Source organism: Eublepharis macularius, chromosome 6 (assembly GCF_028583425.1).
Source record: "Eublepharis macularius isolate TG4126 chromosome 6, MPM_Emac_v1.0, whole genome shotgun sequence".
NCBI lineage: Eukaryota > Metazoa > Chordata > Lepidosauria > Squamata > Eublepharidae > Eublepharis > Eublepharis macularius.
The window spans coordinates 138,941,770-138,964,340 of NC_072795.1; the positions used below are offsets into that span (position 1 = coordinate 138,941,770).

Genomic DNA, 22,571 nt, shown 5'->3' on the forward strand with positions numbered 1-22,571 from the left:
TTTCTTGTAGAACCATGCCCAGAAGACGGCAAAACACCTCCCGGGTCCCTAGTCAAACCAGCCTGTGGAAAACCCACAAGGTGGCAATCAGCACCACCCTGGGCATGTAAGAAGAGCCACGAAAACCAAGCACTGATGCAACCCTTTCTGACATCCCCTCGCGATTTGCCCAGGCTCACAGCATCAGCATTACTGTCATATGGCCATCTAATCTCTGCATAAAAACCTCCAAAGAAGGAGAGCCCACCACTTCCCGATGAAGGCTGTTCCACTGAGGGACCGCTCTAAGTTATATTGTTGAAGGCTTTCATGGCCGGAGAACGTTAGTTGTTGTAGATTTTCCAGGCTGTATAGCCGTGGCCTCGGCATTGTAGTTCCTGACATTTCGCCAGCAGCTGTGACTGGCATCTTCAGAGGTGTAGCACCAAAAGACAGAGTACTACACCTCTGAAGATGCCCATCACAGCTGCTGGCAAAACGTCAGGAACTACAGTGTAGTACATTGTAGTACAAATGTTTAGCTGAAAACTCTTTTGATTTAATTTCAAGACGTTGGTTCTAGTCCGAGCTTCTGGGGTGGTAGAACAACTCCACACCATCCTCTATATTGCAGCCTTTCAAGTACTTGAAGATGGTTATCATATCACTTCTCAGTCGTCTCCTCTCCAGGCTAAACATTTTGAGCTCCTTCAAACTTTCCTCATAGAACTTGGTCTCCAGACCCCTCACCATCTTCGTTGCCTTCCTCTGGACACGTTCCAGCTTGTCTATACCCTTCTTAAATTGTGGTGCCCAAAACACAATACTCTAGGTGAGGTGTAACCAGAGAAGAGTAGAATGATTCCACCACTTTTCGTGATCTGGACACTATGCTTCTGTTGATACCGCCCAAAACAGCATTTGCCTTTTTAGCTACCATATCACACTGCTGACTCATGTTCAGTGTATGGTCTACTAAGACCCCTAGATCCTTTTCGCACATACTACTGCCAAGACAAGTCTCCCCATCCTATAATTATACATTTGTTTTCCTTCCTAAATGCAGAACTTTGCATTTATCTCTGTTGAAATTCATTTTATTTGTTTTAGCCCAGCTTTCCAGCCTGTCAAGATCATCCTGTATCCTCCTAACTCTGTCTTCGACTGTATTTGCCACCCTTCCAAACTTAGAGCGGAACCACAAGTGATGCCTGACACAGGTTGGATGCTTGTCAGCTTCCCTCAAGTTTTGATGGGAAATGTAGGCAGCTTGGCGGAATGTTGGACAAGTGACAGTTGAAAAGTCCATTGGACAGCAGTCAGAGAGTCAAGCTGCAAGACCAAGATGCCTACATTTCCCATCAAAACTTGAGGGAAGCTGACAAGTGTCCAACCTGTGTCAGGCGTCACTTGTGGTTCCACTCTTAGTATCATCTGCAAATTTAAATATGAATTTAAAAGTCCAATCTTTCTGAAATTTGTGGGGGGGGGGGGGTCGTGAGAGGACAGTTAGGAGAAGGTCCCCAGCAACTTTGGGATTATTAGGAAAGAAAATGTTCCCCTGCGTGGTGATAGATTTCTTCCTTATACTGCTTTTTTAACTGCAGACTGTTTGATGTCACAAATGTTATGACATCAGGCTGCACAGCAGTGCTAATGAATTCGACGTAATCAATTTCTGGACCCATTACTACTATTGATGCATAGATAGTAGTAATTTTCAAAGCAATCACACAAGAGAATTCCCCCCCCTCCCCATAACTGACATTGAGGATTAACCTCATATATTCAAGCTCCTTCCACTCTGAACATAACTGTATGTGGTACTGCATTATGGAGCTTTAGAAATGTTGCACTTTGATGAGGAACGAAAAGATATATATACAGGACCTCCAAAAACCAGTGGGAGAACACTTCAATCTACCAGGACATTCCACCAAAGACTTAAAGGTCGCTGTGGTTCAACAGAAACCTTTCAAAAACAAAATCCAACAGGAGGCTGCTGAATTGGAATTCATATGCAAATTTGACGCTGTCAAGCTGGGGCTGAATAGAGACTATGAATGGTTATCACATTATCACAGGTAACAGATTTCCTTTACAGCGGCGTGGTCTGGGGGAGCCCAATGACGCCTGGTGTGGGCTTTCGGGGACCACATGTCAGATGCATCTGGCAGGGAGAGCTGTGGTTATCGAGGGCTTATACTACATAGAAATTGGATGCTTTTACTGCTGCAAACTAACACGGCAAACTGACTACACACCAAAAGGAGATGTTTACATTTACTAGCAAAGGAATGTTTTGGTTGCCTCCCCCCTAATTGCATCTTGTCCCTCCTCTCCTTCTCTCCCCTCTCCCCCCTCCTCTTCTGTATTTAACCAGTTTGTATCATGCATCTGACGAAGAGAACTTGATTCTCGAAAGCTTATGCTGCAATAAAATTGGTTAGTCTTAAAGGTGCTACTGGACTCTTTTTGATTTTATATACAGGACTGTTTCTCCTGTGCTCGCTATTTGATTTATTTTAAAAAAGCACCTATTTTGCACCCACACAGCAACCTTGCACCAAAGAGAGGCTTAGAGCCAAGCTACAAGTGACGAATGACACTTGAACGGCAAGTGAACAGACTCACGTGTATTCCTCCCTGTTCGCTACATGATCAAGTGGAGCGTAAGTGGAGTGCAAGGGAACAGGGAGGAATACACGTGAGTCTGTTCACTTGCCGTTCAAGAGTCATTCATCGCTTGTAGCTTGGCCCAGAGTTTGGCAGTGGGACCTTGACAGAGTTCTGGCAGCTTCCACACTGCCAGGGCCCTCCACATCAAGCAAGGCAGGGGAGGAAATGCCGTGCATAGTCGTGTTTATATAGTTCTGCTTGTATTCTACTTTTCCAGCTGGGGTTCAAAAAGTTGCTTTTGAGAAAACAAAAATAAATGTCTTGTTTGGTAAACCCTGACATCTTCAATTTAAAGGAGGACACATTGAGGATTCTTTTTAAAACCTCTGTAGTACATAGCTGGCAGTCCCAGAAAGGAACAGAGAAGCACAACCCTAAATGTAAATGTACCCAGGATAGAAAAGTTCCCATGTGCTACACACCGTGGGCGGTCAATTCTGCTTCTTCCTGCAAGCACAGGGGTGCTTATTAGGAGCTTCTCTGGCAGTGGGGAGGGCTGCATCCCTTTGAGAGTCGTTCAGGTGAATCCCTGGCAGGTGGACAGCTTGCAATCCTTGCTGGCACAGTGATTCTCTGGCCGGTTCTTGTCACTGCTCCGCCATCGGTTCTGTTAGGATGGAAAGTGTTTTAAGAAGGGAAAGCATAATTTCCATGTTTTGGTGCACGGCAGACTGGAAAACCTTGCCTTTCCCCCTTGCCTTACAAGCCTTTTTCTTGTGCCATAGCCATTAATCCTCCAGCAGCGTTGCTCACCCCCTTCGTTCCTCTGTCAACACAGCATTGTGCCTCCAGATTCCTTCCCGGTCCTCAGCCATGCAGTGTACCAGCATACATTCAGCAACATCTGTTAGCAATGCGACCCGATGTTTCCTGTTGCGAGCATTCGCCAGAAGTGTTGCAGGTGACGGTTCAGGAACATTCTGGAGCTGCCCAGTTCTTGAGGGAGCTGAAGGCTTGCCTGAAAAACAAGGGGCTTTGTTGGTTAATATTATGATGCACCTACGGAATCAGGATGAATGCTTCCTGTATAGAGTTAGATAGAACATATAACAAGGAACCACTGAGGACTGAGGGCATCTGAGAAGAGTAGGTCGCCGGACTTACCTGGGGGCCAGGTGGCTGCCAATGGGCAGGGAACGGGACAGGGCATGGCGGCCACCATGTTGTAGGGCTCGCCTGGCATTCACTTATGGGAAAACTGAAGCCATAGTGGCATCACCAGGGCTTTTTTTCAGCTGGAACGCGGTGGAACGGAGTTCCGGCACCTCTTGAAAATGATCACATGGCTGGTGGCCCCGCCCCCTGATCTCCAGACAGAGGGGAGTTTAGACTGCCCTCCGTGCCACTCCAGCAGCGCGGAGGGCAATCTCAACTCCCCTCTGTCTGGAGATCAGGGGGCATTTTCTCCTAGGGCAACCCTCTGAGTTCCACCACCTCTTTTCCCAGAAAAAAAGCCCTGGGCGTCACCATATCCGACCTGCAAGTTACACGGGCAGAACAGAGCCACAAGCACACTCCATCCTACAGGCAAAAGTGGCACCACCACCCTTAACTGTTTATGAGGAGAGATTTGGGTTGCACGCTTCGCCACCTTGGGGTCAGGTAGCAATTTTCCCCGGGCCAGTTTGGCTAGGGATCCTGACGGTGTTTTGCCATCTTCTGGGTACGGAGTAGAGGTCACTGGGGGGTGTGAGGAGGGGAGGTAGTCGTGAGTTTCCTGCATTGTGTAGAGGGTTGGACTGGATGACCCTGGAGGAACCTTCCAACCTTATGATTCTAGAATTCTAAGCAACATTAAATGGCTATTTATTTATTTATTTATTTATTTATTTATTTATTTATTTAATTACATTTTTAGACCGCCCTCCCCGTCAGATGGGCTCAGGGCGGTTTGACAACAAATTAAAAACAGTAAAAACATTATAAAAACATTAAAACACCGTATAAAAAAACCATTAAAATGGGCGGGTGTAGAATATTAAATATTAAAATGCAGCATTGTCCTGCATGGGTGGTGGGAGGTCTTCAGTGGTATGGCCAGCGAGAGGACAGCCTAGCCCCCACCAAATGCTTGGTGGAACATCTCCGTCTTGCAGGCCCGGCGGAAAGATAACAAATCCTGCTGGGCCTTAGTTTCCTCAGACAGAGAGTTCCACCAGGTCGGAGCCAGAACTGAGAAGGCCCTGGCTCTGGTAGAGGCCAGGCGGACCTCCCTGGGGCCAGGGACCATCAGCAAGTTCTTAGTGGCTGATCGAAGCGACCTCCGGGGAACATATGGGGAGAGGCGGTCCCGAAGGTATGCTGGGCCCAGTCCGCATAGGGCTGGAACATTACTGGCTTGCTGGTGAATGTGTAATGTTTTATTTCAATGAGAACTGGCGACCAGCTTTCTAGGTTCTCTGCTTTATCTTCTTGCTTGCTGTAGTTCTTGTTTACTTCCTGGTCCACCACCACGTCTGGGGCTGGTTGTGCTTGAGAACATTCTGCATCTAATGAGAAAGGAAAGGAAACCTAATGATATAAGGTAGAAAAAAACCCAGAACCTAATTATGGATCTCTGGATGCAGGCAGCAACACTTTTTTATCTGTAAAGAAAGGGCTTATTAGGTAAATGTTGGTGTCCAGGTGGATGGCATGAGTTGGGCACTCCTTACATACACACTTGAAAGGAAACTGGAGTCCTCCACACCTCCGTTTGCATAAGGGGACGAAGGAGAATTAAGACGTTGGATGTCATAAACTTACAGTCGTGCTTCACACCCACATAGTGGGCCAGATAGAGGCAGCTCTGGATTGACCGTGCGCTCTTATGATGGGCTTGTAACCACAGGGTTCTTCCGGAGTGTGTGGTCTTAATCCAAGGCATACCAATATATGCTTCAGCATCCTGTGCTTTGTAAAATGTCATCACGCTCAATAATACTCTGTGATCCACTGAGAAGTTCCTCTCCGGATAATCCTGTAAAACAGAGTGGGGAGAACCATTAAAGTGTGTGTGTGGGGGGGGGGCACCCTAGAGCAGCTGGTCCTCCCAATGGAGATTTTTGCAAAATCTCCCCCCATCCCCTCTGCTGCCCTGTTGTCACATAATTAGCACCAGGGCTTTTTTTCTGGGAAAAGAGGTGGAGGAACTCAGTGGTGGAACTTGGGACCACACAATGATGTCACTGGAACGGTGACCGCTTTTGGTGAAAATGATCACATGGCTGGTGAGGAGGGCAATCTCAACTCCCCTCTGTCTGGAGATCAGGGGGCGGGGCCACCGGCCATGTGATGATTTTCAAGAGGTGCTGGAACTCCGTTCCACCACATTCCTGCTGAAAAAAAGCCCTTACTAGCACTCAATATTGCAAGTGACTGGGGAAAATAATTCCAAAAAGCACACAAAATCCACTCATCTATATCTGATGGGGTAGAGGAGTTCATGTCCTGTAGGTTAATGATGACAAGGTTGTGGCTGAAGAGCTCCTCAGAGCCCTCCATAACAGTTGTTCTTGTGCTACCTCCACAGTTTGAAAGGAAAGGCTCCTGGCGACAAGTCCCTCGACACAAAACCTCTGACATGTGAAGAACACGTGTCAGGAGATGCAATGTTAGCCAGGGAGGATACTTTAAAAAGACAGAGCCGGTGACAGGGCAGAGGCTTTGCTATACTGGAGCTCTGAAATGCCAGAAGGGAAATTGTCAGCCCATTATAATCTCTCCAGGTCCAAGCCCGGCGCTGGAAGGCAGCTCCAGCCCATTTCCATTCCTCACTGCCCTCTGGTTGGGATCCCACACAGTTTTAGACTGGAGAGGTGAAACTGACAGAGCCTTGGGGAAGCGAAGATGAAATTGACAAACTCTTTGAGGAACGATCTCTGCTGGCTCTGTCTTTTCAAACTATGCTTCCCGGCTAACATTGCCTCTCCTTTCACTTGATGAACATCAAGAAAGAGACTTTGCCTCATCTGGTTTGATGCTTGCATCTCCTCTCAGAGTGCGGTAAAGCTGGTGGGGCAAGGAAGTGGATGCAAAAGAGTTCCAGATCAGCAGTTGTCCATAACTACCTGTTTGTACTCCTGCCTCAGGGCTCTGGATTTTGTCCTGCACTCCAAGGCCATCTTGGCATGCTCCCTTGCCACCATTTGCTCTGCTATTCTCTCAAAGATGTCTATGTTCCTGTGAGAGAAGGCCAGAGCCTCCGGCACCTATTCCCCCCCCCCCCCCCAGATCCAGGCGACCTAGTATCTCCCACTCCTGCCCGGAAGCACCTCAGCCACCAGCAGCCATTTTGCATGTTCAAGGGGAGAGCAGAAAACGTGCCTCCCTTCCAGTTCGAACAAAGAGCGTTATGATTGGTTAGTGCACATCATGTGATCCTCCTTCATACCCAGCTCACCATTTTCCACGTCACCTTTTCATTGGCCTTTAGACTTAACCCAAGGAAAGGGGGGAATATGATCCTAGTAAATGAAGTGATGAATGTGTATCACTATCACAATGGGAACAGTTGACTATACAGGTTGTATGCACAAACATTACAGAGTTACAACCCTCTTTTTAAAATAAAAAAGTCAGGGTTGCAGCTTCTCCAAATGCTAATGAATGAAACGTAGCAATAATTTTGTGAGTATTGGTGGCAGGTTACTGAATTCTTGGTTTGAAGACAGCCGTATTCACAATACAGCTGTATGCATAATTTTTTTTAAAACGTCCCAGTCTTACAACTTCTACTTCATTTTTTTAAAGGGAGGAGGGTGCGGAGAGAAGAGGGTGTTGCCGTGGTTTCAAATTGGTGGTCAACCAAGCAGGGAAAAAAGGGGGAGGGAACATGTCCTCCCTGAGTAAGAGATCTGCATGCAGATAAGACACTCTTATGACTCCTTCTTGTGTGCAGAACTATGGAGATGAAGAGAAGGAGAATTGGGGTAATCTGACCATGCAGAAAAGACCTAAGAAATTACGGACTTGTCAGCCTAATCTATCTCAAGTAAAATGGTAGAAAGCAGCATGATTAAAGGTAGAATTAATCAAAGGTAGAAGAACAAGCCTTTCTCAGGATGAACCAGTATGGCTTCTGCCATGGAAAGTCTTGCCTCATCAATATTATGGAATTATTTAAACATGAGGCATGATGTTGGTGCACTTCTGAACAAGCTTTTGACTAAGCCCTTCATGAAAGGGTCTTGAGGGAATGAGGCGGTCACTGAGAAGAGCAGATAAAAGGTAAAGGTAGTCCCCTGTGCAAGCACCGTGTCATTACTGACCCATGGGGGATGTTGCATCACGAGAAAGCAGAGGGACTGTAATTTTCATGAATCTTTCACCCGAAGGCAAGGAAACTAGAAATAAAGTGGCAGTTTATTTATTTAGGTATCTATGCCCCCCCCTTGTCCTCAATGTGAACACAAAGTGGCTTGAAACACTGTGCACCATTTTATTCTTACAACCACCACCTTGTGGGATAGGTTGGGCGAGAGAGCTTAATTGCTGGCCCAAGGTCAGCCAGCAAACATTCATGGTAGAGGAGGGATTTCTACATGAATCTCCCACATCCTAGGCCAAGACTCTAACCACTATGCTATGCTGTTTTGCAACATAAGGCAAGTGGTAGAATCCCAAGAGTCTGTATTGAAATGGATAATATTTAACTTATTCATAAAATTAAGGTAAGCAATGAATAAGGTAACTGTGTGGCCAGTACCCAATTACTCCAGATGATGAAATCCAAAGTAGAATGTAAAGAAGTCTCAACGAGAGCCAGTTTGGTGCTGTGGTTAAGAGCGGCAGGACTCTAATCTGGAGAGCCAGGTTTGATTCCCCTCTCCTCTGCTTGAAGCCAGCTGGGTGACCTTGGGCTAGTCACAGCTTCTTGAAGCTCCCTCAGCCCAGCCCACCTCACAGGGTGATTGTTGTGGGGATAATAATGACATACTTTGTAAACTGCTCTGAGTGGGTATTAAGTTGCCCTGAAGGGCGGTATATAAATCAAATGTTGTTGTTGTTATTATTTCTACAGACTGGGATAATGGTAACTAAATGTTAAATGAGATTCAGTTATTGTAAAGAAATCACAACCTAACACACACACACAAATCTCATCCTAACACATAAATGAAAACTGAACTGGCAGTGCCTTCTTGGGAACCAGATCTTGGTGTCAGTTGATTGAAAATGTCAACTCCATGAGCAACAGCAGTGAAAAAAGGTAACCAGTGTTAAGGCTGATCAGGAAGGGACTGGAAATTACTCCTCTTGGCCCAGGTGAGCCTGATCTCGTAAGATCTCAGAAGCTAAGCAGGGTCAGCCTTGGTTAGTAATTGGGTGGGAGACCTCCAATAAAGGCCAGGGTTGCGGGGGCAGGCAATGGCAAACCACCTCTGTTCCTCTCTTGACTTGAGGGCACTCTCCATGCATCATCGTATTGTAATAGGTGCCTACTCTTCTCTCCTGCATTTGGAATACTATGTACAATTCTGCTCAAGCCATCTCAAAAAAGGTTATTGGAGACACATAAAAAGATGCAGAAAGGGGAATCTAAAATGACCAAGGAACTGGACATGCTTCTAAGGAGGGAAGCCTAAAGGGTTTTATTTTAAAAAGATAAAGGGAGTGGGGTGGATTTCTCTCTCTCCTAAAGTTAGCCCTTGACTCCATCCAATGCCATTGATCTGCAGTAGGTTCACACAACACATTGTTAACTTGCAGAATTCACTGCTACAAGATGTAATGATTGACAGCCAGTACCTTTGAAGACTTTTTAAAAGCCTTGGACAGATCTATGGTTTCTCATACAATGGAATATCTATAATCAGGGGCAACTTATCAAAGGACATACTTGGGGGAGAGCTGCTGCCTTCACATCCTGTTTGTAAGTTTCCATGAAGCACTTGGCCTTGGGGCTAGCCTCTTTTAGACTCCCCAGATCTAAGAATGTGCTCCAAGGTTTCCATTTCAGAATGAGAGCTGCTGGGGGGGGGGGGGGTGTTCTCGGGGTGTGTGTGTGTGTGTTCCAGAATAATTCCATTTTATTACTAGTTTGTCCTGGGTCAGCCGGTACTGGCTTGGCACAGATCCTGTTGGGGCCTACCTGCTGCTAGAAGGTAGGAAATGAAGCACAACACATGGACTTATTGGCAGGAGGACGCGTTAAAATTTAATTTCCCAGATTTGGTTCAGCATTCCGGAAGCTGCTTTAATGAGCCGAACCTGCGAGTTCTGTGTGCATTTTTTTCCTCTTTTTAAAAAAAGTATATTTTTATTTCAGTTTCCAAACATACAAACATAAAATATACACTCTAATCCTATAAACCTAAAATAAAAATTACATACATTTAAGTGGATTTTCGTTGCATGTGTGTGTTATGTGCCATCAAGTCACCTCCAAACTACGGTGACCCTATGAAGGGAAGACCTCCAAAACGTCCTATCTTGAACAGACTTGCTCAGATCCTGCAAACTGGAGGACGTGGCTTCTTTTATTGACTCAAGCCACTTCGTTTTAGGTCTTCCTCTTTTCCTGCTGCCTTTCACTTTTCCTAGCATTATTGACTTTTCCAATAAGTCTCGTCTTCTCATGATATGACCAAAGAACGATAGCCTCAGTTTTGTCATTTTAGCTTCTAGGGAGACTTAAACCTACTTTTAATATTTCACTTTGGCTCATTTTTTCCATTATGTGCACTCCATCCTACCCAGATCTTCTACCTGATTTTCTTATGTTGGACTGTGGTATGAAGATCACGTGGTCCCGAGCGTGGTGCAACACTTGAGGGCTGGCCTGGGCTCTAGGAAGCCCGACTGCATTCCTCACAGCGCTATGGAAGCTCTCAGTGTAACCTACCTTACAGGGTTATTGTGACGATAAATTGGAGGAAGGAAGAACTATGCGGTAAACTGCTGTGGGTCCCAACTGATGGGGGAAAAACAAGCTATCTATTCTCTATAAAGCCCATCCTAGAGTATACAGAGTCCTGTTATGTCAGCATTCCTCACAGCAGCCTTTGAGGCCACTCTGGCACAATCCCAGAGACGGAGATGGGGAGTCAGCTTGCCAGCTTCCAGGTGGCGGCTGGAGAACTCCCAGAATCAAAACTCATCTCCGGGCCACAGAGATCAATTAAGCCGGGGAAAACGGGAGCTTTAGAGGACGGACGCCGCGGCATTGGAACCCGCGGAGGTCCCGCCCCTCCCCAACCCCGCCTTCTCCGGGCTCCGCCCCCAAAGCTCCAGGAATTTCCCGACCTGGAGCCGGCAACAGCACCCAAGGACATCCGAGCGCGCCCCGAAGCGTCCCTTGGCGGGGCTCTCCGCGCTCCTCGGGCGTCCCTCGCCGCAAGCCCGGCCGGGCGTGGCGCCCCCTCCCGCTCTCCGCGCACACGCGGCCCTGCCGACCTGCGGCCGCCGCTGCAGCGGGAGCTCCTCCGCGCCGGGGCTGGGCTGGGCTGGGCTGCTCGGCTCGCAAGCGCCCCCTCGGCAGGCGCGCCGCCCGGCTCGTGGCTCCGGCGAAGGGGCTCGGCGTTCAGGAGCAGCCGCCGCCGCCGCGGGGCTTCGGCGAAGGGGCGGCGGCGCCCTCCCCCGGCCCTCCCCGCCCCCCGCGACCGCAGTCGGGAAGGCGCTGCCGAGCCGGGAAGGGCTGCCGGGAAGCGGCCGCGGAGCGCCGCCGGGGACTGGACATCCCCCCTCGGGGGGCCTGCGGGAGACCCCCCCCCTCCCTTGGGGTGCATCGCAACGCCGGGGGAGAAGGACGAGCGCCGGGATCCGCCGCCGCCAGCGCCGCCAGGCCGTCCTGCCTCGCCCGCCTCCCCAGCCCGGCCTGCGCCTGGCGGCTGCCGCGCCGCTCCGCCTCCGGATTGGTCTCCGGGCTGTCAAGCGCGGTCCGAGGCTTGGCTGCGGCGGGGCTGCCGGGGAACAGGTGCGGCGGCAGGAGCGGCAGCCCGGGCATGTCGCCGCTCGCGGGGGAGGCGGGCAGGCGTCGCCCCGCGGACGGAGCTGGCGGCCCCCGGCCCCGTTGGCAGCCGCGGCGCCGCTGACTGCGCAGCCGGGGCGCAGCGAGGAGGAGACCCGCGGCGGACGCGGCACAGACCCACCCGCGACCGGGTCCGTTTTTCCACGAAGGGAGCGCGGAGCGGAGCGGAGCGCAGCGGAGAGAGGCGGCGGCGGCGGCGGCGGGATGGGGCCGGCGGGGCCGCCGGAGCTGATTCCGCCGCGCTCGTGGGGACGCGCAAGGCGCGTGTCTGGGCGGGAGGGGGCGCCGAGCGGCGGCTGCTGAAGGCCGCGGGGCCCCGTTGCGAGCCGGCGCCGGATCGGCCCCGTCCCCCGCCCGCCTCGGCCCCGCTCCGCATGCGGCGCCCTCCGCCCCGACGCCGCTGCTTTCCCCCCGGGGGCGGGCGGGAGAGGCGCCGCGGAGGATGAGCGAAGGGCCGGCCGCGCCGCCGGGGGCCGCAGCGGCTGCCGAGGAGGGGGCGGCGGCGGCGGCGGCGGGGGGCCCGGCGGCGGGCGATGGGGGCCCGGCGGCCGCCCGCGAGGTGCGCTGCAGCGACTGCATCGTGTGGAACCGGCAGCAGACGTGGCTGTGCGTGGTGCCCCTCTTCATCGGCTTCGTGGGCCTGGGGCTCAGCCTGATGCTGCTCAAGTGGATCGTGGTGGGCGCCGTGAAGGAGTACGTGCCCCCGCAGCTGATGGACTCCAAAGGCATCGAGCAGGACCCCTTCTTTCTCTCCAAGCCCTCCGCGCTGCCCAAGAGCATGGAGACCACCACCACCACGACCGCCGCCGCGGCCGCCTCGTCCAGGACCCCCAACCGCATCTCCACCCGCCTCACCACCATGACCAGGGCGCCCACCCGCTTCCCGGGCACGCGGGGCCCCATCCGGGCCAGCTCTCCGCGCTCCGCCACCCCGCGCCACCCCGCGGGGCCCCCCACCGCCCTGGCCCCCACCGCCCCCCTGGGCACCACCCTCCTGATCTCCCGGCCGGCCCCTGGCACCCCGGGCACCCAGCCCCTGCCCCTCTGGCCCACTGCGGCATACACTACCTCCTCCTACAAGACCTATCTGCAGGACTCAGCCCCGTCCTGGACCTTATCTCCTTTCCAAGAGGCCAGCAGCACCACCACCGCCGCGCCCGAGGCCAGCAGCAGCCCCAAGCACCGTAAGTGGGACCCAACTTCTGGCTTGGTCAGCGGGGGGGGGGGGGGCTCCCCCCTTTCCCCTTATTTTTTGGGGGGAGGGGTAGAAAGTTGATCCTTTGGGTTGACATTTGGACACATGTATGGTGGCATGCTCCTTGTTGTGGATGTTGTTGTGCATGCAGGTGTTGGTGTGGGGCGGCTTGCTGTGGCCGCAGGTGAGCCCCCGGGCTCCGTTCTGGTCGGTGCCTTTGATTTCTGCTCCCTCCGGGCAAGACCCTTCCCTCCTTTCCCTTTCCTTGTGATGGTGGAGGTGCAGCATCCGAGCAGCCCTTGGAGGCGGAGAAGAGCTGATCTTCCTCTCCCACCCTCTCCCCCTTTTCCTCTCCCCCTTCCTCCAAATCCTTGAGTCTCAGATGGAGGGAACCGGTGGTCCTGGTGTGTGTGTGTGTGTGTTGATTTCCCTGCGCTGGGTCGTTTCCGGAAAGATGTTGATCTTGGTGGTTCCCTGGCTGTTTTTGAGAGGAGGAAGAAGGGACACCTGCTCAAGCAAGAATGCTTAAGGACTGGAGCTTTGCCTAGGGTGTGCTCGGAAGGAGCCTTGGACAAAGAGTGCAGGCACCTGTCTTCTGCTTTAGAGCGCCGTACAAATCTCTCCACTCCCCTTTGAGAAATGCTTTCCAACTGGACTGGGGTCCGCTGCCCATCTCCCCCTTGGGTGCAAAATAAGGAGGGCTGGTTCTATGGGTAGAGAGTGGAGAAAGAGCACCCCCACACATAGATGCATCAGCTGGGGAAAGTCGACTTTCTCTTCCTGCTGGGCTCTGGCTCCAGCCTCATGAAATAAAGCATCACTGGAGTGAGAGAGCTCTCTCCGTTGGGGTGTGTGTGTGGATGGGTGGGGATCATTGGGGGGGCGTCTCTTTCCAGCAGGAGTGCCCCACTCCCTTAAGCGTAAAGCCCTTTATACCGAGACTGCTCCCTTCTGGTTTGAAAAGGAGTTGAATTGGCTACAAAGCCCCTGTGAAGGTTATCTAGGACAAACATCATCTCTCTGCTGAACCAACTTCGGGATGCTGCAATTTAAGTGAAAACCTGGGCGATTCATAGTGGGTGTTCCCCCCCCCCCCCCAATACAGGAAGCTCTGAGTTCCTCCAGTCATTCTTCAGAAAATGTAAATCCAAAGTCATGGTACCCTCTGAAGCAATTATACTGTCCTGTGGACGACCCCCCCCCCCCATTATTGTTCACATGTTGATGGGTGGGGATGTATTGCTGGTGTGTTCTTATAGAGCTCATGTAATCTCTCACTTAAAACTATTTTTGGCTCGTACCCTGGTTGAAGAATGCATGTGAACAGATCAAAGGACTCTTTACTTTGGGAAGAAGGGGAGGGGATTATTGGTGGGAGTCAATTGGGAGAAGAGGGCACCAGACAATATACTACTAGTGGTGGTCAGGGAGAGACAATATTCGGTGATCCACGGCTACTGAAAGGCTGTCGTTTTAGTTGGGTAGTCCTGTTGGTCTACAGTAGAAGAGCAATATTTGAGTCCATCTATATAGGCTGCAGTGGGAGAAGGGAAGACTCCCCACCCACTCACATGTCCTTTTCTTTCAAGATGCTGGAGCTGTGGCTGAAATGTACTCACATCCCCCTCATTCCATTCTCCTTTGACTTCCCTAGACTACCGTTTTTCCCCCCTTGCCCACCTCCCATTTCAAGCTCCTTTGGAGAACAAGAGCTGTTGATTTTGCATGGCGTTGAGATACTGTACCCAGGGATGCTGGCCGGCAGGTGCCGGGGGGGGGGGCACGTAGAAAGGCTTCCTTGCTGCCTTTTCTTGTCCTCACCTGTTTAAAAAATACTGATCTGTAAGCGGGGGGGGGGGGGGCAGAATCCATGATGATTTTCTAACCTTCCACAAGGCATTAAAACACAGAATTTTGTTTGGTACATGATGGGGGTCTGGCAGAATCTGTTCCTTACCGCTTCTCTCTCTCTCTCTCTCTCTCTCTCTCTCTCTCTCTCTCTCTCTCTCTCTCTCTCTCTCTCTCTCTCGTGCTCACAAATGCACGCATAGGACACATGTGTGTCGATGGACTGTTTATAATGGCAAGCAATCCGCTGACCAGATCTCTCCTGTAAACCTATTTCAATCAGAAGTTAGATCCAAGCGTTCTCTGCTCTCCCCACCCCCAGCAGCTGTGACGAACCACAAATAGAAGTGCAAATCCATCCCAAAATTGACCCTCTTTGAGCACATTGATAGTCTGCGATTATCATTAATGGGAGATTAAGTAGATTACATTTTAAAAGGTTTGGAACTTGTAGGGCCTGTGGAATTTCTTTCTTTCTCCCCTCCCTCCTCCCAAGCTGTACAATTTTCTGATTCAGATAATCTTTCTATCAGATTCTGGCAGAAGCAGAGAAGCAGTGATATGGTAATCGCTTCTTCATGATAACTGATTCAAAGCAACCCTTTGGCTTGATATGTGCAGCTTCTGCTCTGTTTGATCCTTGATGTCTTTTTAAAGGGGGCCTTTTTGTAGGGGAAAATAATAGATAACAATATATATATATATTTGCAGTGTCTGTCTGCTCCAGCTCTTCCCATGACTTTTGCTGTTATTAAAAAGAAAAGGGAAAACCCTGGTTCCTGCAGAATTATGTGAATAGGAACAGGAATATGACACGGGTTGATGCTCTGCCCAAGCAGATGCTCAGGACCGGAAAGGCAAATCCTGAAGGCCAACGGCATACGGGCCCATTTAGCTGCTGACGTGTTTTGAAAACAGCCTTTATTGAGAGACAATTGAGTTCCTTTTTGGTAAGTCGTTCGAAAGGAATGGAAACAGTGTGAGCTGTGGGAAAATGAACTGGGCCGAGAGGAAGCAGAGAGATTCTGCATCCGAAAGGTATAGCCAATGTGCAGATTTAAAGTGGTTTATTCATGTAGGGTGGGTACATTGATGGCTGCCAGCTAGGATGCTGCTGCCCTCCATATCCGGAAGCCATAAGCCTCTGAATACCGGTGCTGGGAGGCAGAACTGGGGGATGCCTCAATACCCTGTTTGTTGGCCCTCTGGCTCAGTGAGTAGGCCATGGTGTGAAGCAGGATGCTGGAATAGATGGGCCACTGGTCTGATCCAACAGGGCTCTTCTTGCATTCTTTGCCGAGGGAACTTTTGGTATTATTTGGGCTTGGATGTGTTTTCTCTGTCTCTGATTTAGAGTTCTTACCCTGATCTCGCTCTCATTCCCAGGATACTTTAGGGAAAGCCTTAAAATAGAACAACAGTGCAATCCTATGCCAGTGTTACTCTAATGAAAGCCTATTGAAATCAATGGGCTTGGACTGGAGTAACTTTGCATACGATTGCTGGTGAGTAGGGCGTAATATAGAGTGCTGATCTAGGACAGGGAAGAAGTGGATTTAAATCTTCATTTGCTATGATGCTCAGTGGCTTGCCCGTGAGCAGTGGTGTGCGCTCGCTCTCACTCTCTTCCATTAATCTGTTTCATAGCAGAGGAGGGGAAACTATGTTCATTGCCCTGAATTCCTTGTAAGGGGAATAACAAATCACATAAATATATAAATAAATAAGGCATCATAGTTAAAGTGGTGCGGATTGGATTTCTTGTGAGCGCATGGAAGAGTCTCCTTGCTGTGGGCTTGTGCTTGAGATCTGGGGTGGTGTTTGAGAGGAAGCTGGACTTGTAGCACAATTGCTCCTTGGCAAGCTGTTTCTTCCAACAGCTGCTCTACAAGATGAAGAGCCGTTCAGTCAGAATCTATTGGCAGCAGCTGAGAAGCGAGTCGACCTCCTTGGACATGGCTGAGAATTCTGCTGCACTCTTATTCTGTAACTCATTGATGATATCAGAGAATCTCCAAACGGGACACCTTGGCCGTATCCACACGGCTCCCCGCTGCTCGTAACAACCCGGAATATCGCGAAAAAACAGCGGAAGATCGCGTTTTCTCGCGCGAGATTTGCGCGATGTCACGTTGCGCAAATCTTGCACAAGAAAACACAATCTTCCGCGTTTTTTTCACGATATTCCGGGTTGTTACGAGCAACAGGGAGCTGTGTGGAAATGGCCCATGATAAGAGACAACTTGACTGTCGGGCACAAGGGATGGGTTCAGTTATAGTAAAAGCAGAGAAGAAGTGATATTGTCATCATTCCTTTGTGGGTGACTGACGCAAGACCTAGAATTGGAAATCCACCCTGGATACAGAATTGACCAAGTTTGGCGCTAGAGAGCAGTCTAAGGAGGTTGTGTTGGTGAATTCCCATCTTTTACATTGAAGACAGGTTTGCGTGTTATGTGCCGTCAAGTCGCTTCCGACCTACGGTGACCCAATGAATGAGAGACCTCCAAAACGTCCTATCATTAACAGATTTGCTCAGATCCTGCAAACTGGAGGACGTGGCTTCTTTTATTCAGTCAAGCCATCTCATTTTGGGCCTTCCCCCCCCCCCCCTAATGCCTTCCAATTTTCCTCTTATTGCTGACTTCAGTATTGAGACCGGAAGGCAACTGTGGTGGTTCAACAATCAACCATTTATTGAACAAGAACTAATAACAGGGAGCAACAACTGTAGCCATCTCTATCTGGCTGTAACTCCAAACTGACTCTCTCAACTGTAAGGAGAGCTAATGACTCCACCCCCAGCTACGGTGGCTCCAACAGCCCAAATACATAACACCCCTTCCCCCTTAGTCATAATAGTCCAGAAGGTGCCTTGGCCAGCATCTGACATTCTGCGACTGATGTGGCCCCTGGGCAAGAGTGTCTGATGCCCCTCGGTTTCGCTCATGTGGACTTACACCCTCTGGTTCACCCCCTGAGTCTGGCCTGGTCCCACTTGTGTGCATGTGGGGGGTTGTTTTCAATACATGTTGTGTGTTATGTGCCATTAAACTGCCTCTGACCTATGGCGATCCTATGAATGAGAGACCTCCAAAATGTCCTATCATTAACAGACTTGCTCAGATCCTGCAAACTGGAGGACGTGGCTTTTATTGAGCCAAGCCATCTCGTTTTAGGTCTTCCTCTTTTCCTACTGCCTTCCACTTTTCCTAGCATTATTGACTTTTTCCAGAGAATCTTGTCTTCTCATGATGTGACCAAAGTATGAGAGCCTCCGTTTTGTCATTTTAGCTTCTAGGGAGAATACAGGTTTAAGACACTTAAATCTCAGAAGGAAGCTGTGGTTTAAAAACTGACTGGAGATTTCTAGCTTAGAGGGCACAGCAGATTATTAAGGAACAGGTTGGACTGAAGGAAGTACGTCATAATGAATTATTCCCTTGTGCTATTTGCTGCCAATGGATGTCGTGATGGATACTAGCCACGAACACTGAAAGCTTTAAAGAGGACTTAGAAAGATTCATGGAGGATAGGTCTCTCAGTTGCTATAAGCCGTTGGGCTTCCGTGTTAAGAGGAAGTAAACTTCTGAACATCAGTGCCTTCCATGCCCTGTTTGTTGCTTCTCAAGGGCAACTAGTTGGCCACTGTGTAAAGCGTGACGTTGGACTAGATGGACCACTGGACCGATACAGTTGGGCTCTTACATTCTTGGGGTTGCACCTCCCCCTCCCCTAAAAAAGTCCTTCATTTAGAACTGCTAACAAAAATTGAAGGGTTTTTTTTGGGAGGCATGTTCTTGTATATTGACCATTACGTTAATCAAACCAGTTGATTCATCAACAGGATTCTTTCAATCCTGACAAAAAGAAGTTGATCACTGGATTTAAATTAGAAGTGCCCCTGGCATCCAGTATTGTCATTGGGTACTGTCTTCATTTCTACAGTTCCTGAGCCGTGGTACGCTCCGCTGGATTTTCCAAAGGCTTGTCAATGCTGTTTTTTAAGCAAAACTGCAACTTCACATACTGCAGAATATCACTCGCAGTTGGTAGAATGAAGTATTTAATCTGTCGATGAGTCTGTCTAATCAGCAAAACATCTAATGACTTAGGAAAACTCAACAGTGCCCTCCTAACTAGACCAACACGCTTGTAAATCCATTGGAGCCTGTGGGCTTAGAATGGTGTGACTGTTGAGGATTTTAACTGGTTGACAGCCTTGTAGAGGGTTTTTTGCCAGTAATATTTTTATGCCTGCTGTGACTTTGTTGCTACGTGATGCTGAAATAGTATACTCATACTAGATCTCCTGTAAGAATTTACTGGTATAGCAAAACTGCTTTCTACTTGGAGAAAAAAAAAATGTAAGGCTTGGCAGAGAAACTCAGAGCAGCCATTGGTGTTCACATAAGGCAGGAGAGCCACAACGGAGAGATGATACAGAACTCTTAATCAATACCTTTTTGAGAAATCCAGCAGACAACTCTTCTTTGTTTTCATTTTCCATAGGCCTTCTTCATTCAGAAATGTAAAACGTAAACAACCTGTTAAGCTTCTTGGAAAATGCTCAGCATTCTACCGGGATGGCATGTGAGCGGAAGAGAGGCCTGAACACTGCAGACTCCCCCGTCAGGTGCCAAGTCACCACCCGTAGACCTGGCTGGCTGGCTGGTTTTGTTCTCACTCCGAGATTGCCCCCTCCCCAGCTCAGGGCTTTATTTCTTCTAAGGTTGTGAACCTCCAGGTGGGGTCTGGAGATCTCCTGGCTAGGAGTGTGCGCGCACACACACACACACACACACACACACACACACACACACACACACACACACACACACACACATACACACACACACACACAAAACTTCATTTGAATCCAGATCTGAATATGAGGGATACCATAAAAATCCAGTATCCCTGAAATCCAGCTCAGATCAGGGCCGTTTCCAGACGGCTTACCTAGCTCCGGAACGTTGCGCCATCTTGCGGGGAAAACGCGAAATATCGTCATCTTGTGGGGAAAACTCGCGCGAGAAAACGCAATATTTCGCGTTTTCCCCGCAAGATGGCGCAACGTTCCAGAGCCAGGTAAGCCGTCTGGAAACGGCCCAGCTATTCCAGTTGAGCATTATTAGAGAGAATTCTGGATTTATCTGGCCATTATTTCCTATTGGGAAAACTGTCCGGGGAGCTGGAGGGGCATATATCTAGCAACCTCCGCCAAATTCACAGAGAACCTACTCCTTTCTGTCCACTACAGACCCCTCAAGTTTCAGCAAGATTGGAATCATGGAGCCAGCTCCACGCGTCCCTGAACACAGTGTTCCCAGCCACTCTCCGTTGTTTCCTATGGGGGGGAACAAGGCTTTTCAGGCAAAAGAAACCTTAAACAAAGGCAACCCCTGGCCGAAAGCCAGTCTCAATGCGGCTGAATCAACCAAGCCCAACGGAATAAAACTACAGCAAGGGAACTAATGTCAAACCAGATAATCTCAATGTTGAACCAGAGAACCCCAATGTCAAACCAGAGAATCCCAAACTGAATCGGGGTGAGGGGAGGGGTATCGCCAGAGCCAGACAAGCTACAGAATTTAAAAGGTAGCACAAGAGTGAAGTGCATGATAGTGGGATTTTAGGAATGTGACAGATTTGACTTTAGCATAATGTATTTTGTCATTAGCATTAGTTCAAGTACTCAGTTTTGGCATATGAACTTTGTGCGGGAGAGAAAATCAAGTAGTTTGGTTTCATTGTTATTTTATGTCGGTGACACTGTGCTTCGTTGAGACAGGGCATTTGAAATATTGATGATAGCATTGAAAGGGCATGATCACCAAAGAGGAAGTAAATCCCTTGGCGCACACAGTAGAAAGCCTGCTTCCTTCACAACCCATAAAACACTGCCCGATTCCGTTGACACGTCATTTAGCAATGTGTTGAGACCTTCATCAAATACAAATCAAAGTCGGTGCATTTATTTTCCCCTTGGTCAGTGGATTAGACCCTGATGGCAAAAAGGAATTAGTCACACAGTCGAGAGTTCTGAGCAGAAACCTTTCTGTTGCACATTAATACAGCCACCTATCACAGTCAGCTTTTTAGTTCTTTCTTAGGAACGGCTTTTTTTCTGGGAAAAGAGGTGGTGGAACTCAGTGGTGGAACTCAGGACCGCACAATGATGTCACTTTGGGTCAGCTGGAACAAGGGGGGAGTTTTTAAAAGTTTAAATTGCCCTTGGCGAAATGGTCGCATGGCCGGTGGCCCCACCCCCTGATCTCCAGACAGAGGGGAGTGGCGCGGAGGGCAATCTAAACTGCCCTCTGTCTGGAGATCAGGGGGTGGGGCCACCGGCCATGTGACCATTTTTAAGAGGAGCCGGAACTCCGTTCCACCATGTTCCCGCTGAAAAAAAGCCCTGTTCTTAGGTAATGCCAAACAAACTCATGGCTTGGTTTGATTCGGTCTAGGGCCATTGGTCCTAGCTCAGTATACTATTGACATTTACTGATAGCAGCTATCTAAGATATTTCCTAGCCTCAGCTGGTAAAATTTCTTTAACTAGAGATGCCACTGATTAAACCCTGGATCATCTACATAAATTTGTATGTCATCAGCTGTATAATATATTATATTTGCATATTTATATCTTTGTTAATATGCTACTTTCTGGAGTAACATAAGCTTTAGCGAGATGGATAGGTTCTTGTTCCAAGAATCCTGCAATCTAAATTTGTGAGTCTTGCGGGGTGGGGCAGTGGGGAGAGAGATAATTACGGGTAGCAAAGGGTAGTGAAGGTAGCAAAGTCCCTCCCTTGGTTCTATCACTGGAAATATTGATCACATTTCATGAAGAGCCAATGAACTGACCAGTCTAGTTTAATGTTTGCCATTTGTTAAGGTGGACTCAAAATATTGGTACTAGATCGGATTACATGTCGGAGCTATAAGATTTGTCTTCTCAGACGCAGTTCATTCCTCGACTGACTAGATGCCTTTGGCATGGTGAGCCAATGTGGAATGAAGAAATGGTACAGTCCCTGCCAGACAGCCTCAGTTTTTCATCTGTGAAAATGGGGATAATGATGATGTACCTACTTGGGTTTGCTCTAGGGTTGCCAGTTCCAGGTTGGGAAATTCCTGGAGATTTGGGGGATAGATCCTGGAGCAGTTGAGTATACTGCCATGCAAAGCATCCATTTTCTCCAGCGGAACTGATCTCTATAGCTTGCAGAACAGTTGTAGTTCCAGGAGATAGCCAGCCACCACCTGGAGTTTGGCAACACTAGTTTGCTCTGAAGGTGTCTGAGACAAGAATTGTCAAAGCACTTGGCTCTGGTGAGCTCTTCTGTACCCACCCTGCACAGAGTAAAACATCTTCCTGGTTTTTCATAGAGGTGAGGTGGGTGGCAACCAAAGACAAGGCTTTTCCCATGGTGGTGCCTTGCTTCTGGAACACCCTTCTCTCTGAATCTTGTTAGTTCCTCCCCCTTTTCAAATGCCTAAATATGGCTGTTCCAGCACTTGAAAAGTCGTGGGGTGAGGAGCTCCTGGCCCGTCTGTGCTGTGGGATTGGGCCCTTGATGCATTTTTAAATGGCTAGAGTTCAACTCTCAATTGGCTTTGGGTTGGACTGGTGGACACTGTAACGTCTAGTTTAGCCCTTACTTGCAGTCTGTAACTGGGCCATTCCGATTCGGCAAATGGTCCAGGTGTTGATTTCACTTAATGGATATTTACTTTCTGAATGTATATGTACTTTCTGCTCAAAGGCCCTCAAGGTATTTCACTAACCAGTTTAAACACGGGTCACATCATAAAATCCATACTGAACATTTAAAAAAATTGTTAAAATTTCATTTATACCCCACTTTTCTCCCTAATAGGGATCCAAAGTGGCTTAAATTGATCTCCTCCCCT

At 49.2% G+C, this 22,571-nt stretch overlaps 1 protein-coding gene across 4 annotated transcripts in view; it reads left to right on the forward strand.

Moving 5' to 3' along the window:
- Positions 1-12,050: 12,050 nt before the first annotated feature.
- NRG3 (neuregulin 3) overlaps positions 12,051-22,571 on the forward strand; it is a 972,861-nt gene continuing 962,340 nt past the window's right edge. For all 4 annotated transcript variants that reach the window (XM_054983168.1, XM_054983167.1, XM_054983166.1 and 1 more), the window contains exon 1: positions 12,051-12,792. In XM_054983168.1, the coding sequence (XP_054839143.1) occupies positions 12,051-12,792 (742 nt within the window). The remainder of the gene's footprint in view (positions 12,793-22,571) is intronic.